The following is a 19,097-nucleotide window of genomic DNA, read 5'->3' on the forward strand; positions in this document are numbered from 1 at the left end:
GGACATTATAAAACAAACAGAGCCAGCAAACGTGAGTTACAAACTACAAAGCCAATGGTAAGCAAAGGGCGGAATGTATTCCCAGGGACGTTTTCCCGAATGTCACCAAGATGTCGTTAGGATAGCTGGAAACTTAAATTTCTTCTATTCCTGAGCCAAATAAATACGTCTCTTCCATATTTCCCCAATTCCTCATCCCGTTGTATTATCTCTACTGAAAATGCTTGTTTTAAATGTCTGATTTTCTTTTGTTTCGAACTGCCACTCTTTTGTAAAAGCGTTCTAATGCTTGAGTCATACTCGCGGTACATAAAACTGCAAAACTAAGTAAAAATGAACTCTCAGGAGATGTCCTACATTTGGGGCGCACACCATTCTGAAACTGGGAACAATATTAGACCGTCCCCGTCACTTGTTTCCATGACTGGTACCCAGCTCCTTCTCTTCAATACTAGGCAAATATGGCCGATACTTTGTTCAATGGTTGTGCTGTAAATCCACGATTTAGTAGATCTGGGCGGGCCTTGCCATGTTGGACCAATCAGCGCCATCTCCGTGGGGGCGTGGCCGTTTAGGGTTAACCGGATGTTTGGGCTGGATTCGAGGGGTGGTAAGAGAAGCGGCTGGACATGCATGTGCTTCTTATCTTATCCCATGTTGAGTTTCTTTAAGGCTAGAATCGGCTATTGCTCCCTTCTCTGCGGTCTTTCACGCTTCTCTCTGCTCGGCAGGATGTTTTACTACGCTGTGCGTGCCGGACGGAAGCCTGGGGTGTACCAAAACTGGTGAGAAGGGTATATAATGTCAGGGCTTCACTTTTACTTACAAAGTATACGTAATTCATATTGAATGTATGTTAACTACGCAGTAAAATTAACACCTTACATCCCAACAGACCGATCCAAACGGGGGACTCGCGATTTTTGAAGTCCAAATGACTTTTACTTTAGCTGTCATCCGTCTAAAATTGCTTCTGCTTTAATGGAAGTCAATGGGGAATATATATACCTCTTCCCAGTTTTTAAATGGCACATATGCAACACCTGATACTCATCAATGTATAACATTAAAAAGAGTGGTCTGTTTTGGGAAAAATTGCACTGTATCGACTCTTGGGACCTTGCTAGGGACAACCAATTTTTAAAAAAAAATGTGTTTGAAACACAAAAAAGTGATACAAGTTCACCATACGCGGGGAATTTCCTAAAGCTGCCCCAAACGAGCTAGAACAAGCATTTACAATGCAACGGTCTTGGCATTGTTAAAGTTAGAGCTATTGGCATTGCTCATGACAATGCCGTTTCTTTAAATGTTTTAAAAACAAAAACATAAACAAAAATAATGTCATGAGCAATGCCAATAGCTCTAACTTTACCAATGCCAAGACCATTGCATTGTAAATGCTTGTTTCCTAATGTTTTAGTCAGAACTAAACATACAAGCCAGGCCTTTTGGCTTTGCCAATGCATATTACATTCGTGGTTGCCGTTATAGTTGTGTTCTGAAAAGACCCACTTGGCTAAGGCAAGTTGAGTTCTACATGGGCTACTTATCAGTTCTGAGAAAGAGTAGACTTCTTGAAGAGGTTGTCATTAAAAATGTCACTCATCCCAGGATGCACTGCTCCCCGACAGAAAGCTGGGGGAATTGAATATTTAAGTAATAAGTCCTTTGTAGGCCTGGACGCATGAAATTCCACTCATATCGCGGTATTTTTCCCACTCCCCTCAGCATACGGTGTTCCAAAAACTCTGCTCAGAGTAGCGGAGTTTTTGCCTCGCTTGCACTCACCAGTGTTAAGTTGGCGAGCGTGGAAAAGTTTACTCCAGACCACCTCCCGGCAAGATTTCTCCACGCAGGCAGCCGCAGATGGTCACGACCGCACGCGCTGAGAAACCTTTTGTTCGAGTTGAGCAACCTTTTGTTCGCCTTGAGAAACCTTGCGTTCGCGCTGAGAAACCTTGCGTTCGCGCTGAGAAACCTTGCGTTCGCGCTGAGAAACCTTCTGTTCGGGTTGAGAAACCTTCTGTTCGGGTTGAGAAACCTTCTGTTCGGGTTGAGAAACCTTCTGTTCGGGTTGAGAAACCTTCTGTTCGGGTTGAGAAACCTTCTGTTCGGGTTGAGAAACCTTCTGTTCGCGCTGAGAAACCTTCTGTTCGCATTGAGAAACCTTGCGTTCGCGTTGAGGAAGCTGCTGCTAGAGTAGACCATCTACTCGAGCGGTGGAAAGAAGCAGCGCCCCCTGGCACTGCTCATTGTATTTTTCGCGCTAATTTTCCAGCGTGGGACAAACACCTGGTGTTAAAAATCAGTGCGAACGGTGCGGTCTAACGTTCCGCCACTTGCGGAAGTCCACGTAGCGAGGTGGAGTTTTTGGGAACTCCACAAACTAAACGCCCAGGCCTAGTCCTATGTATTAGAGGGCGTGGCAGCAAACATAGAAATAGACAATTTACTGAGATAAGTGAAGAGTTTTCAAATCGCCAATGTTTGTTCAACACTGAATGACTTATCTATGTAGCGACCGCAGCACAGCAACTCGCCGCAGGGAAGCATTCCTTTAAATTGCTTTTTGGCAGCTCCCTAAATGCCCAGATGTGGGTTTTTAATCCGAGTCTCTTTCTGGCCCCAGCTGTGTCTGGCCACCTCGCCCTCTTGTTTTTTTCCAGCAGTGTAACGAAAATTGAAGGCTGCCAGGGCCTTATTATATATAGTGCCTCTTTTTTAAAAATAAACCTTCTGTGTGGTCATTGTGCACCGCCCTGTCTCCTGCGGGCCTTCGCCCACAGCTCTGACCCCAGATGTGAGGTCCCAGCAGAAGTAGATGGCGGGAGTGTAGCTGGTGCGGCAGGTGCAGTGACACCGGGACCCAGAGGCTCTGAGCATTGCTCACATTTACTGCACAGACAGCGGTGAAGTATTGGCTTTGCAAGGGGGGGCCGTTCCACACTTGCTAGCACACTGGCAGACGTGTGGTTTTGTCTCCAAACCAAGCTGCGGTGTTTTGTTGCCTGAATTGAAAAGCTCCAGGCGCTGTCCCAAACTGAAGCCGCCTGGGTGTGACCTTGCCGGCCCAAGGACATTCCCCGATGGTGTTTACCAATCGCAGCTTGTTGAGCACAGGACATTTCTGGCTAGCGTTGTGTGAAAGATGATTTTGAACATTTTATTTAAACTTGGTATTACCATAAAACCATCACCCGTTGGAAAAGATGGCTATTGTATAGAAGTAAAGCTTCGTTTCCAAACCTCCTCGTTTGTAATCCAACCTGATGCATTCTGGGAAGTATTTTTAACGAGACCGTGTGAATGTTGTGTTTTTATTTAGTAATTTAGAGCGGGAGTTCCTTTATTTTGAGGCCTCCCTCTGTTTTAGAAAATGCAAAACAACAAAAGAATAGGAAGTCTGTCCTTCGAGATCCGCTGTAAGCTGTCAACAGTGCAGCGGGTGCAGTGCACCGGGGCCCAGTGGTGTGAGGAGGCCACTTCACACCGATTTGTGCTTGGTTTTTTTTCGGTGTCAAATCAGGGGACGCGAATCCAATTTACTTGCATGTATTTGGACATATGGCACCACGGCTACGCTACTGACTCAAATGTGACCTTGGTGCTATTAGCAGTGCTAAGCCAAATTCGTGTGTGAGTGGGGTGAGCAGTAAGTGGTACTCGATATCTGCTCCTCTGTCCCACCCCCTACCTGGAAGGCATCAACCACAACTAAGTGTCACCCTGTCTTCAGGGACGTAAGAGTCCCTAGTACTTGAAATGTAAAAAGAGAAGTGCAGGTACTCTGTACTCAGAGTACCTGCTTGTTTATGACTTGTCACTTTCCACGTGTGCTTTTCCCGTGCAGCGGACCCTAGCGCTCACGAGGGAATCTTCCTCCTCACCTGCCGCCATTCAGAGGGGAAGACTGCGGCCACGCCCACCGCCCTCAGGCCACGCCCCCTAATGCCCAGCTCTTAAAAACGCGTTGAAGAACGAGCGCGAATAGAGAGAGTACTGCTAGCTCCTGAGGCGAAAAGCCGGGAGAAATAGGCAAGGTTTTTAATCTAGTGTTGTGTATTTACTGTGCTTTTAAAAACTAACTTGTCACTTTCCACGTGTGCTTTTCCCGTGCAGCGGACCCTAGCGCTCACGAGGGAATCTTCCTCCTCACCTGCCGCCACTCAGAGGGGAAGACTGCGGCCACGCCCACTGCCCTCAGGCCACGCCCCAATATACAACATAAATATGTGCGTCCCCCGGAAGCGCAGCGGACGAGCGCAGCGGGCGCGCCGTTTGCGACCGAAGGCGCGCCTAAGGCAAGCCCGTCTGCGCCCGTCCGCGACCGGACTGCGCCCAGCGCCAGCCATGCTGCCAGTAATCGGCTGCATACTAAAAGGATTGTCTGGTCTAGCGCAGAATTATTGGCGCTGAAAGCAGCCACCCCATGTCAGGCGCCTAGACTCGATCTGACGCTCCTTGATCTACCTTCTGCATGCCCACTCTGCTGTCAATTACTTTGTGCTGATTCACTTCAAACTAACGTACATTCCAAAACAGCAAGTCGTCAGACAGCTCATATCTCAACTACTCCTTTTAGGGCTGGATTACTGAACTGTAGATCCCTCTCCAAGCATGCCAATGACATCTATATGCTCATAGAAGACTCTGAGTGGGACGCCTTATTTCTCACAGAGACATGGCTTAATGAAGACAATATGGCGTCAATCTCTTCAGCTATCCCGCTGGGCTTTAAAATAAGCTTCTCAAATAGAGGAGAGGACAGAAGGGGTGGCGGAGTAGCCATTATCTATAAAGATAAATACACATTGGCGTCCTCTACACCCACTAACATTCCTGGGATAGAGGGGCTACACCTCTGCCTGCAAATTAATCCCCAATTGTCTCTAACAGGCCTAATCATCTACAGACCCCCGGATTGTCCATCGACTCACACATGGGAACTTATGGACCTTATAGTCCAAAGCTCTCTAGCCCACCCACACTACATAGTAGTTGGTGATTTTAATATCCATGTCGATAAGCCCGATTGCCCCCAGGCCACTCATCTTATTTCAACGCTACAAGCGGCCAACCTTACTCAAGTCATTTCTGGTCCAACGCACCAGGCAGGTCACATGCTGGACCTAATTTTTACTAATATATTGGACACTACAGCTAAACCCCCGCTGCCATTGCCACGGACGGATCATTTCTTAATTCCTTTCTCAATTTTATTCCCACCCCATTGTCAGATAACTGGGAAACGCACTTATGTGAGGAGAAATTGGGACAACATATCAGCTGGCACCCTCTGTTCTGCTCTTGCAGTTGACCCCCCACCACAGACTTCAGATGTAAACTATGATGCAGTACTGCTGAATCGCTGGATAGGCAATTCAGTGGACTCCATCGCTCCTGCAAAAACTGCCACGTCTCGCAGAGAATCTCCTTCTGCTCCCTGGTTCTCCCCGGAGCTGATGACCGAAAAAAGCAACTGTAAAAGGCTGGAACGCCTCTGGCGGGTCAACTACTGTGAATTAGCAAAAAACCGCTACAAACAAGCCATCCGCGGTCTCCACCTATCCATAAAAAAAGCTAAAAAAGCATTCTTTGCGACCTCCATCCAGCAGGCGGAGCAATCTAGTAAAGAAGTTTTTAAGATTGTTCAATCTTTTTTTAAACCAAAGGCGATCGAGACTGAAATTATTCCGTCAGCAAGACTCTGTGAAAACATCTCAGATTTCTTTGATACAAAAATAACAAAAGTCTACGACACCTTTACGGACCCCGAGCCCACAGTTATGGCTGACTTCGAAATTTGTGAGTTATCCTCCTCGCCCTTAAATCAATTCTATCCTATCATCTATGCAGAAGCACTGAGAGAAATACAAAAATGTAAATCAGGAGCCCCTGATGACCCCTGTCCACCGAAGCTCTGGAAGATGATGTCAGACGCAATTGCAGCCCCACTACTACATATATGGAATACGTCCATCGAAACTGGCACGTTCCCGGACTGCTGGAAACATGCTACACTTCTCCCGTTGAAAAAAAAGCCCAATGGTGCCTCGGATGATTTGAGCAATCTCCGCCCCATTTCCTTATTAGCAGCCCCAGGAAAAATGCTCGAAAAGCTGATTCAGCGTCAGCTGATCAGCTTTATCGAGGAAAAAGGAGCCTTACATGAAACACAGTCTGGTTTCAGGACCGGCTTCAGTACCGAGACGGCCCTCATTGAGGTTGCTGAATCAATCAGGTGGTCCCTAGATTCAGGGGCATCAGCTATGCTGGTGCTTCTGGATCTATCGGCCGCATTTGATATGGTGGATCACGACAGACTGCTGCTACGATTGAAGGACATAGGTCTGGCAGACAAGGCACTAAGCTGGCTTCACTCCTACCTCACAGATCGGTCCCAGAAAGTGGCGCTGGGCACCTTCTCCTCTAAGCCTAAACGCCTTTGGTGTGGTGTCCCTCAGGGGTCGGCGCTCAGCCCGCTGCTTTTCAATGTCTATCTAGCCCCACTTTTTACCTTGATTGCCAAATGGGGGGTCAAGGCGATTTCGTATGCAGATGATACGCAATTAGTCTTCCCCTATACAGAGGTATCGGAGGCAGCTTTTAGTAAAATAAGAGGCTGCCTTCGAGATGTGGCTAGCTGGATGAATACAAACAAATTAAAATTGAATGCAAGTAAAACGGAGGTGCTATTTTTTGGTAAAAATACACATCCCTCCCCCGTTCTGTGGTGGCCTCCTGAAATGGGTCCAGCACCATCTCCCGGCACCCATGCAAAGAACTTAGGAGTAAGATGGGATGAGAATCTTTCCTTCGCCTCTCATATACAGCAGACTACTACCTGCTGTCTTCGCAAACTCAGAAACCTTCGCAAATTTCTTTCTCTTCTTCCTATTGAGTGCCGAAAAACGGTAGTCCATGCGACAGTCACATCTAGATTAGACTACTCAAACGGCCTCCACCTCAGTCTGCCTAAATATCTGGTGCAACGACTGCAGATCGTGCAGAATGCGGCTGCGAGACTGATAAAGCATATTCCCTTTAGACATCATGTCTCTCCTTATCTGCACGAACTTCACTGGCTCCCAGTGGCGAACAGAATAAAATTCAAAGTTCTCACCCTGGCATTCAGAACACTGAAAGGGACCTGCCCCAACTACTTAAAACTTAGACTTCCCCGCTATCACCAGGAGCGACACCTGCGCTCTAACTCCCTGCTACAGCTAAGCATCCCACGAGTTAAAAAAGCCAGACTTGGGGGCCGGTCCTTCTCTTGGGCACGGCGAAACTTTGGAACGCTTTGCCATCTGTCATCCAATCTGCTACGACAGAAGCTAGTTTTAGGAAGCTCCTAAAGACCTGGCTTTTTATGCAGAAAACCTAGAATTTCTCTATGGTTTCAAGCCTACTGCTGCAGCACTCTTTCAGCGCCGGGACACCTCCTTGCGAGGTAGCTGTTCGCGCTATACAAGCATCAGTATTATTATTATTATTATTATTATGAGAAGTGCCGGTACTCTCCCTTTCAAAATTAAAAAAGTGCCAGCACTCCGTACCGGCAGTACCGGCCTATTTAAAGCACTGAGAGTACCCCAATACATAGTGTTACTTTGGTGTAGTATTGGGGTACCCTTAAGTTTCCATCTGCAGACAATAGGGGCTGGATTCACGAAGCCATTTCACCTCTGCAAGTGGCTTGATCTACACGTGCAAAATATGATTTTGCACTATAAAATCAATGTAGTCACATATAATATTGTATCACCGTGGTGCGATGCCATGTAGGAGTAACTCTTCTCGCATGCATGAGGAGTGGGCATGCCAGGGTGGGACTGCCCCGTAGAGTTTGTGCACACCTTCAAACTTGTGAGTTTGTGGCTATTGTCAACCTTTTTGTCAGTCCATCCTATCTTGAAAAAGGTTGGAGAGTTACTCCTACCAGAGAAGTAAATCCTTTTCCACTGTGGGAAGGGGCGGTGAACTCCCCCGAAATTTGGGGTGGGGGGGGGGTGTGGGGGGGTTAGACTTCTGTTTGGAGAAAATATTTCCTCTTGGAGAAAAAAAATAGTACGTGCAAATGTAGTTTTAGTGCGCATTCACGCAGGCGTAATCCTATGCGCAATTACACTTGCGTAATTTTATGTACAATCCCGCTCGCGTACCTGCAGTAGTCACTACTTCCGGAAATCTGGTGGCTACAATGAATTACGGTTTCTGCGCCTCTGCAGGGAGGGCCTCACTGGTCAGACCAGAGAATGGACATTCGGACGGAACATGTATGACGCCAGCCGTGCATGCATGTAGGCCCCAAAGAACGCGCTTTCTGTTACAACTTGCACCAGCGCCTTCGGGGTTGTCCATGAACCGGTTCGAGCCGCCCTGCTCCGTTTAATAAGCATCCTGTGGCCGGAGGGCTGTCGTTTGAGGAATTTGATGGCTTTTGAAGTAAGTACCTTTCCAGACCGACGTGCAGCGCGTGCTTTAAGGGTTGCATCTGAGAGCACCCTTTTCTCTGACCTCCCTGGTTCAGTGCGTGCCCGATTTTGTATTTTTTATTATTATCATCTGTGCCGATGGAGAAGGCAGGAGATTAAAAATGCCATTGTTATAGAAGCATCTGACATTTTACAATTGTAAATTTTTGTTATTTTCGGCAGACCGGTAGTCCTCGACCTAAAAAGGGAGGCATGACTCACTGATTTCAGCATGGAGAACACCGGTAACCTAATCCCCAAAGCTTTAGTTACAAGATTTAGTAGCAGAGCCAACACAAACTAATGTAATAACTTGCTCCATCAGTACACAAACTGATGCTGTCGTGCCCTTCTCTACCAGCTGCGGACCGGGTGAGGCCTCAATCAATTCCATTATGGACACTGTATGCGAACGCTTTAAAGACATTGTGGACAAGAACTTTTCTGCTCTTTGCAGACGATTAGATTATTTGGAGACATTGTCAGACAAGTTAAACATCCAAATAATTGCCCTTAATACTACTACACTACACGGACTGAATTCTAATCCTGTTGGTGTATCTACCAGTGGTCCGCAATCACAGGCACCAGTTATAACAGCCACTGCCCCTTTAGAAACCTGTGTCACTTGCCATAAAGTTAAAGAATGTTTTTTTTATCTAAATCTTTTGTTACTTATGATAAACAACCTAGCATAGGGCCAATGAGTTGCCCACCCGCCATGTGGGCCATCGGCGACACAAAATGCCCTAGTGAGCACTGCAGTGCGAGTAAATTCGGGGAGTTTGAGGGTCAGCGCACATAGCATGCAGAACACACAAAGTGGTGAAGTCCCGAGTTGCCTGAGCAGGGAATTGACAGAAGGCAGCAGGGAAGTCCTCAGTGTCCCCCCGGCAGCCTGCCCATATGTACTGGTTTTAGCTGGAGTACCTCCACTCAGAAATTAGCAAAAAGAATCTTGGGTCCAGTTGCGCAATAAATGCGCTGACAGGCTCGGAAAACATAAAGGACTGCGGGCAGCAAACATTAATGATACTATCATGGTACGAAGGGTAGGATGGGTTGGTATCTCCCGAAAGAGCATATGGGGTGATTGCATAGTCATTAACTTTAGAAAACCTCAGTTGGTAAAAAAATTATTAACTATGGAGGAGCCGAACACAGTGAATCCCACTCTTATTTGGTCATTGCCGCTGGGTTATTTTTATAAACCAGTGTTAGGGACGGTAACTTATGAGGCCCCTCCATTGACCACGCATAATAGGTTTTCTAGCCTGTCCGGCCTTGATAACCAGGACTGACTGGCCCTTTTACCATTATCTAACCCGACCATTCTCCTACCAGCTATGCCTGTAAGTCCAGGCCAAGATCTCCAACCTGCTGTTGAAAATAAATTTAACTTAAATATCTTGAGTTTGAATATTGCCGGCTTCGCCTCAAAAATTGAATTGGATGAATGGGTAAAAACAGTTCAAGCATATGACATCCTCATGCTGCAAGAAACTTGGGCAACACGAGAATTACATCAAGAAGGGTCCGAATGTTATAATATAACTGCCCCTATTCCTAAGATCGGCCGCTTATCAGGCGGTCTTTCTATTTGGATTAAAATCTCTGCAGGTGGCAGTGTTAGGCTCCTGACAATGACAAGTTTCAGGCGTTAATTTATACTCGAGGTTATACCAACATATAGAGGGCGAGGCTGTGCCTCCACTATTGACTATGTGTTTATATCTCCCTCAGGGCTCGAAAAATGTACTCGACCGCTCGCAAATGCGAGTGATTTTTGTGAAGAGCGAGCCAGTTTTCAGGCCTACTTGACCGGCCTGGCGAGTGCTATCTGCCACTGCAGTAGCAGGTGAAAGGCTCTAGGGGGCAGCACGCCCCACCTAACATAGTGGTGGTGGTGCAGTGTGCGGTGAAGGCTCTAGGGGGTAGCAGGGTACGACGCCAATCAAGTGGTTGTGCGGTGAAGGCTCTAGGTGGCAGCAGGGTGCACGCACCAACTAACATGGTGGTGGTGGTGGTGTGGTGCGCTGCCTATCGTTTTGTGGGTCCCAGGGCCGTCAATCGTGTAGCGCGCGAAAAGCGCTACCAATGTCGGCCCAAGACATCATTTTGGCCTGCCCCTGCGCTGTGCTGCTTAAAGTGCAGCAGTGACGCAGCACGCCACCACGCGCTCTCTTCAGTGGAGTTGGGAGTGCAGGGCGATTTGGCTTGCCGTCTAGGAGAGGTGAGTCGCAGTTTTTTCCATTAATGTATGATTATGGTGATGTTGGGGGATATAACGCAGATAGCATAGGAATTGAATGTTCATGAAATTAGATAGAGGTCTGAAACCAGCATCTTAGAGTCTACCCTAAAACAAATACCAGCTATGTGAAGGGCACAGTGGAAACTGATTTTTCTAAAGTTTGGATACCTACGAAGCCCAAAGGCTTCTACATGTGTAGAATATGCATTATGTAAGGATCATCATTGTCTATGGTAAAGACGATGGATACATTGCTGTTGCTCAAATATTACTAAAAGTTAAACCATCACATGCTGCACATGCTTAGATGTAATTGTATAATTATTAATCTATTATTAGTGTCCCAGGCTTCAAAGGTTTATTTTCCGCACAAATCCTTTGTGCCCTTTCCAAACCGCCTTGTAAAAGCATTCTATCTCGGGACACAAACCGAAGAGATACTGTAAATGTGGGGGCACAAATACATTTTAAATCCCTTAATACATTGCTGGTTTAGTGCCATTTAGACACATTTCTAAAATACAGCGCCGTTGTGTGGTGTCTTTTAAGCTGTAAAACAAATAATTCTAAAAACCTTGTTTTTAAAGTAGATTTCGGTGGCTAAAGCCTACATATGCTTAATTGCATTGGGGTTTGAATAACAACATTTTAGTGCTTATCTTTTACACTTTGTAGAATTTTAAAAATAGTTTTATTTCCAAAGATAGCTGGGCTAAAAACCTGGTATTCGTACATCGGAGCTATAAAGTTATTCACTATTACTTGTTACCATGCTCAATTTGAGTGTTTGTCTTTCATTTAAGCCCACTCGACAACTGCAAGTAAATATTGTCACTTAATGGCTGGAGTAAGGTCCAGCACGATTCTTCTCACCATTTTGCATTATTTCTTTATGGTTCTCTGCTCTGCATTTTTAACTACATAGGGTACTATGGAAGTACAGACACCACAATTTATCTTTCTCCTTCGCGCTGCTGAAGTACTTTTAATGAGGGGCCTAGAATTCCTCCCTGACTCAAAGTAAACTCTTTAGCGTTACAGTCATTCTTTAAACACCGGATCTCAATGAATGCGCGCAACATCCTGTGATTCTGGGCAAATCATTTCATCTCCATCATGTGCCTATCAAAAATGAATGCATCCTCATGTAACGCAACTGGTGCTCGTGTAAAGCGCTCTGCTACCTTCGGGTCAAGTTCGCGCTATATAATACTCCTAAACAAATGTAGGCAGACAATGGTAGGAAGAGGGGCTGTAATCTGCCCTTCCTTCTAAACAAGCTTTTGCAATGCAGTAGTTCTCGAATAACAAAGTTTGAGCTATTGGCGTTGCAAAAAATAATGCTACGGCGCGCCAATAGCTCAAACTCAGTAACGCAAGATCTATTGAATTGCAAATCTTGTATCTCTTGTTAATGACGCTGCCTCATTTTTCCAAATCGATAGCCATTAGCTGGGGCAGATTTGAATGCTGTCATTTATGTAGCTTAGACCCAGCTCACTAAGGCAAATGAAATGTGGGGTGGAAAGAGGGGCAGATAAAAGCTTTAAAAAAAAAAAAAAAAAAAAAACTTTCCTGTGTTTGAATTACTGAAAAGTCCCTGATGCCCCAATCCACCGCCTCGTATGTAGCGACCGGTACACATTGCATGGAATAGATTTGAAGCATGGGAGCAAATGCTTGGTCCCAGGGGGGCAGGGGCCTAATTGCTGGAGGCGTACTTTTTTGCAACTTCAAGTGACAGGAGGTATAATTCATTACCACTCACTGGCCGTAGCTAATTCTGGGACCTTCAAGAGAGCGGCCTTTCCCTTGAATCTGGACAGAACGGGTTATCTGAAGATACAAAGGAAATTAAATGAAATGTCTTCCCAGAGCTTTTAATAATCCTGCTTATGCAAGTTGCATTAGAACATTGTGTGGTGAATGTACTATGCGGACACTGTTTCTCGTTGCTCAAGTGGGTGTATTTGTGAATATTTGTATGTTTCCCTCACCTTCATTGCTTGATTTTGCTCGCAAGAAAGTGTCACTCATCACCTAGGTGCGGATTGTGCAGATTGTGTGACCGCTAATTACGACACCTCCAGCTTCCCCCCCCAAAAAGTATGTTTAGGCCCAGAGTTAGGCCTTGGGAGGGGGGAGTGAGCTTCACTATCGCAGTTGTTTCCGTAAAAAGACAAGTAAGTGCCTGATAGGTTGTCATGGATGTTATTTCAGTGACATATTAAAGTTCGTTCGCCACGGCACTTTGATACACACATCTTAGGGAGGTACTGGGTGATAAATTAATAAAATTTGCTGTTAATTTGGTTGGCCAACGTTTTCTTGGGTTGTTGGCGCTGCAAATGTTTTGAAAAAAATTCATATGCGATCAATTTGTGGGTCGAGTGTATTGATGTTAGGTCATGTACAAAAGACTACTCACTCGACCTGCAGGTCAAGTAAGATTTTTTAGATTTGTCGAGCCCTGTCCCTCACTGGAAGATCGTTTGTTAAGGGCTGAGGTCTTACAAACTTTTCTGGGCGATCATAACCCTATTGCTATATAACTAAAAGTGGCTCCCAGGCCAAAATTTTTGAAAGAAAGTGTGGCTAGCAACTTAGTGCCTTCCACTGACAATCTAAGACTTGCCTGGCGAGGCGCTGATAACGACCTATTTCCTAGAATGATAAAAGCTTTTCCAGGACTAATTGCTAGTTGTTTGTCACCAGTTGATCACAACCCTGCAGTAATTTATGCCTTTGTTCAACTGTGTGGGGGCATTAAACAAATATTATCTAGACCACTAACTGAGTCTAACCGGGGTCCACGCTGGTTTGATAGTGTTTGCTCTAGAGCTAATAGAGATCTCCGCAAGGCCCTTGTGATGAATCCTAGGGACTCGGTATTAGTAAAATCCTTGAGACACCAGTACAAGTGCATCACGAAACAACGGAAAGACGAGGTCCTAAAAGAGAGATGGGATAGCCTTGCGTGCGCTACCAAACTTAACAACGGGAATGGTTTTTGGTTAGCTGTGAAGGAGATGAGAACTGCAGGCCACCCATTAACTTCTATAAGCTGTACAATTTCCAGCGAAGCATGGGTATCCCATTTTTCAAAGATCTATCAAGCCACACCAAGGAATGAGGAATCGTATAACTATCAAAGACCCTCTAGGATTGAGATATCCGTATCTGAAGTCGGGGAAGCCATACACCAAAGCTTGGGCAATAAAGCCCCAGGTCTCGACGGGCTACCGATAGATCTTATTAAACACAAACCTGTTTTTTGGACACCCCTCTTATTGAATGTTTTTAATAATCTAACTGTTGCTCCAATTCCTTGCACATGGTCTACTAGTATTATTGTTCCTATTTTTAACAAGCATTGGCATAGCCAATAGGTCTCACTTTTGGGACCTTATAAGTATTTAGTTATGCAGCACAATATCCTTGGTGCAACAACAACTGTTGCATGGCAAAACACTTATAAGGTCCCAAAGGCGAGACCTATTGGCTATGCCAATGCTTGTTCTGAGGCTTGCACTATAGTAAGGCCACTCTACAAGTGCCTATATCAAAGTGACAATTGTGAGCAGCCGTCTTCCAAAACGTGCTCACGCTGCAATTGGAAATAGAGATCGGTGACCCATGAACTCTCTGCTTTATTTTGGATGAGTATACAAAGGAGAGAGATCGAATTTCTGCCAACACTACGATGTGTTTCTTGTCCATGGTGATTTTTTTGCTTTTTGTAAACATTATGGAGGAAGAAAAAGCAAAGTTAAGTAATTATTTTCTCCTACAGTCTCTTAGAGATCCCATTGGGCCCCACTGTATAAGGTTGTGCCTCTCTGTGACTGCGATACACTCATAGCCAGGCACGCAACACCCATTGGGCTCACGTCTAATTGCAGCCGCACCCGAGTACTTCACAGGTCTTTAAAAGACCATTTACTCGTTAATGAGGCTTTTGTTGTGTTTTCACCCCTTCTTACAGCCACTCTGCCTATGGCTGGAAGACTTAGCCCCCCCCCCCCCCCCCAGAAATTTGGCTCTAGTTGCCCGCCTGCTCATAGCACATAATAGAAAGCTGGGCATCTGGTGGAGGTCTATGATAGCACACTGTACTTCAATGGCCTCTGGTAGAGAGGGGGGGTGAGGAGGATGTAGCCTTACGGCTAGACAGGTCGACCTCGAAGCTGAAGAACTGTGTTCGAGTCTCTGCAACGACGCCCAACATCCTGTGATCCTGGGCAAATCACTTGATCTCCCCGTGCCTCACAAAAATGAATGTGTCCATCTGTAACAAAACTGGTGCTCATGTAAAGCACCCGTCGGGTCTAGTTTGCGCTATATAAAACTCTAAAAAAAAAAAAAAAAAAAGCACAAAACAGTACAAGGCAGCGCCTACGAAACAGGCCTGCTGGTGTACACTGTAGGGACTGGGCCTCTGATGGAGTCTGCCAGTATCACACTCTATAGCCTTGGTCTCTGATGGAGGTCCCTTGGTACCATAATGTTGTAACTGCACCTGTGATGAAAATCACTTGGCACTACAGTATGTAGAGGGTCTATGGCAGAGGTCCACTCAGGGGTAACCCACTGTAAGGGCTGAGTCTCTAACTGGGGTCCTCGGGTACCAAACTGCCAAGGATGGGTGGCTGGCATTGTTTAGGTTGTCAACTTCACAAATTCAGGATCAATTTGGCCTGAAGTCACCTGTATGAACAGCAGTTGTGTTTAAAATACACAATTAAATGATGTAACACACCAATATTAACAATATGAACCGGAGTTTTTTAAAAAATTACATATAGAGCCATATGTATGAAAAACGCGTTTTGCGATTCTCAAATTACGATTTTTAGGGAATCGCAATTAGAGAATCGCAAAATGCAATGTATGTAGGATTTGCTAAATATTTTGCGAATCCTACATATTCCTTATTTGCGAGTCTCAAATTGAGATTTGCAAATCAGGAATACCTTCCCATTAATTAGAGAATCGCAAATTAAGAATGCAATTTCAAGGTTGCAAGGGTCAATAGGACACCCTGTTGCACCCCTGAAATAAGCATGTGTGCACATGTGACACACATACATGCACCACATGGCACTTTGAAAAATGCAAAAAAGTACATTTTTCAAAGAAATCACAAATTACCACCAACCTGAAGTTGGTGGTAATTTGCGATTCCTTAAGCCAAAATCGCACAACTTGAGTGCTTCCTACATTGCATTTAAGTAATCGCAATTTGGGATTCCTTAAATGCATTCGCAAAATAGGGAATCGCAAATTTTGCGATTCCTTATTTTGTGAGTGGGTTTTTGTGTGCTACATTGCACACTGCCTAAATTGCGATCGCAAACGCTGAAATTCTGCGAATTTCAGCGTTTGCGATGGCAATTTGGCTTCATACACATGGCCCATAGTCTTGTATTATTCTGGATGCAACATCATTACATTTCAACAAACACACTCCAGTGAAGAATACAACTTCAAATCATTAATGTGTGACATAAACATTATTTCTCAATGTGCTCTTGCTCATTATCCATTCGGTTTCTTGTGTTCCCCTCTGCATTTCGGGACCAAATGTCCCTTCAGGGGCCAGCCGAAAAAACGGGATATTCAAAACCGACTTCTTTCATTGTTCCGGCCGAACTTCTTCAAACGCTGTCTGCAAGCACATCACCTGTGAACTCACTATGTTGCTGATGTAAAGTCCAATCCTGAAGTTACACTGGGACGACCGATCACCCAACCGCAGCTTGACTGTGTCTTTCAGTTCGCCGTATAGTTTGGGGCCTCATTTGGCGTTCTAGCCTCTCTCCCCTTGGGTATGCTCGGTGTAGGTGTCTGCCGTGTTTTAATGTTTCTATATGGACCTCACAGAGAGAGAGGAGCAGCGCAGGTGAAGTATTACAGAAATCATGAAAAGTATTGTTTAACATCGATATAAGTCGTATATTGCTATTGTGCCAGCAGCAAGGCCTATGGGATAAGTTACTATTTCGGTTACATTTTAGTAAGATCAGCAGACCTAGTGGGGGCCCAACCAGGAGCGCCTTTCAGCTTAAGGTGCAAACTGCTACCTGCGAGAACTTTAACCCATACGTACTTCCGGGTGCCTCGTTTGTTTATGTACAATATTGGACTCACTCTGAAACAGCCTAGATCTACAAAAACACAAGGGAGCATTATTAAAAGTAATTTTAGGATTAAATTGCAAACACCACGGAGCCTTTGCCATACTTTCAATTACAAGGAAGAACAGGTGTACTTTCTTAAATATATATGAACATTTTTTTAAACTAATTTACGAGATAAGTAGTGCTTAAAATGCTCCTAGTATATTTTATGCTTGGACTGCGATGCCGTGAGATGTTTATCTCTAAGTTTGACTTTATAAACAATAGTAGTTTCTGTGAATTCAAAGAACTATGGATTCTGGGATTATATTGACAATAGTTTTTTTTACTATTTTTAGTTGTGCTGGAACGCTTCTATTGGGCTGCTCCCCTCCCCCTCCCCTAAGCACGTGCAAAGATGCCCACAATACCTTTCAAACTTTTAAAATGCAATTAAGTCTCTGTAAAGAACGTACAACTGTGTAACAAAAAAGACGTGGGGAGGGACCCGGGTGGCAGGAGAATGAGACGCAACAGTGCACACTTAGTAGCCAAGCATAGAGCAAAGAATAGGGGTGGGCGGGGCTTCGAATGCAAACAGCTTTGCACGCAGAGGCCTTCCTTTCATCTCTCGGAAGACTGACAGCGGCTGATGATCCCCGAGTGTGCAGCGATGGCACCCCTTACCATTGATCTCCACCCCTCACCATGACCCCTGACCCCCACTTTCGATCTCCTCTGTTTGACTGTCTGGCCCATTGCGCTCTTCGGCCGGATTGTGTGAAGAAAAGTAAATATGAATAAACATGCATTTATTGTAAAACAAATTAACGTGTCTGTGGATAGTCAGGAGACATAAAGAAGGCCGCAGTGAAGGGAGGCAAAGGGGAGGACAAGCACGTTCAAGATTGCATTGCCGACTTTGGAGCTAATAGTCTCGGCGTCGGCTCAACATCCTGTGATTCTGGGCAAATCTCTTAATCTCTCCAGGCCTACCAAAAACGAATGTGTCTTTGTGAAACGTAACCAGTGCTCATGTAAAGCACTCCAATACCCTCGGGTCGAGTTCGCGCTATATAAATCTTACAAAAATCAAAAGATTGATTTTCAGTGCTAGGGGAGCTTCTGCCACTAGGGTGCGTAGACACACATCACCAGGCCGCGGTGTTGGGGCTAGTAATAAGACGCTCCCGATGAGTGCACACACACTTTAGGATAATGTGGTGTTAATCGGTAGAGAAGCTTTGGAAGTAGGATAATGTGGTGTTAATCGGTAGAGAAGCTTTGGAAGTGCGCACACACACTGTAAGATGCTGTGTCCTTGTTAGTAGTAGAGAAACTCCAGAGGAGTGCACAAGTCCTATAACAAGACAAGCCCGGCGGAGTATGGCACGCGCGCTTGTCGGGGGTGGGGGAGCGCATTCCAGGCGGGGGAGCGGACCCTTTGAAGTAGGATGCCAAACGGATTGCATGGCGGCACGATGCACGTGCTCGCCATGCAATCCGCTTTTGGGAGCACTTTTGGGAGCACCTTTACAAGAGTCTCGTTGAGCGATCGCTTATGCGATAGCCAGCGAGACCTAAAAAGGGCGATCGTTCCAACCCTAGCTGCTATAGACCAGTCTCCCTGATTGATAATAGATTAAAAATCCTTGGGAGAATCCGGTTTAATAAGATTAGGTCCTGGGCCGAGGATGAACATATTTTAAATTCCTGTCAGTTAGGTTTTAGAAGCAAAATAGGCACTGTAGAACAGTGCCTAAACCTTAACTTAATTATTGGTAAATATACCGTAGCACGAAAATCCCCTATTTACTTAGCCTTCATGGACCTTACTTCAGCTTTTGATTTTGTTAACTGGTCACACCTTTGGTCTATTCTTTTAAAATATGGGTTGGACGATGTTTTAGTTAATTTTTTAGCGTACCTACATAGGGACTTAAAGGCCCGGGTGCGGATCGGTAAAGGCGGTGAGGTCACACAGGATATCACTATTGGCAGAGGGGTCAGGCAAGGGTGCGTATTGGCCCCTCTTTTATTCATTTTATATATTAATGATTTGCATGACTCCCTGTCTAAACTCACTAATGATGTTCCCATCATTAATGGTAATATCCTACCCGCCTTATTATACGCGGATGATGCGGTCCTGATGGGCCGCACACCAAATGCACTGCGCACTTTAATACAGGGTTTCGTTGATTTTATGGCAGTTTTAAATCTTCGTGCAAATTTTAACAAATC

General features: G+C 45.3%; 1 protein-coding gene across 3 annotated transcripts in view; it reads left to right on the top strand.

The window, feature by feature from the left end:
- Window positions 1–565: 565 nt before the first annotated feature.
- LOC146817191 (ribonuclease H1-like) overlaps window positions 566–19,097 on the top strand; it is a 511,274-nt gene continuing 492,742 nt past the window's right edge. Inside the window, exon 1 of one of the 3 annotated variants that reach the window (XM_085610765.1) lies at window positions 566–785. In XM_085610765.1, coding sequence (XP_085466891.1) covers window positions 586–785 — 200 coding nt within the window. In that variant the 5' untranslated portion in view covers window positions 566–585. Of the gene's footprint in view, window positions 795–19,097 lie in introns of all 3 variants that reach the window. The other 2 variants (XM_085610769.1, XM_085610767.1) reach the window with 2 other exon arrangements.

The sequence above is a fragment of the Triturus cristatus genome, chromosome 6 (genome assembly GCF_964204655.1).
Source record: "Triturus cristatus chromosome 6, aTriCri1.1, whole genome shotgun sequence".
Lineage (NCBI taxonomy): Eukaryota > Metazoa > Chordata > Amphibia > Caudata > Salamandridae > Triturus > Triturus cristatus.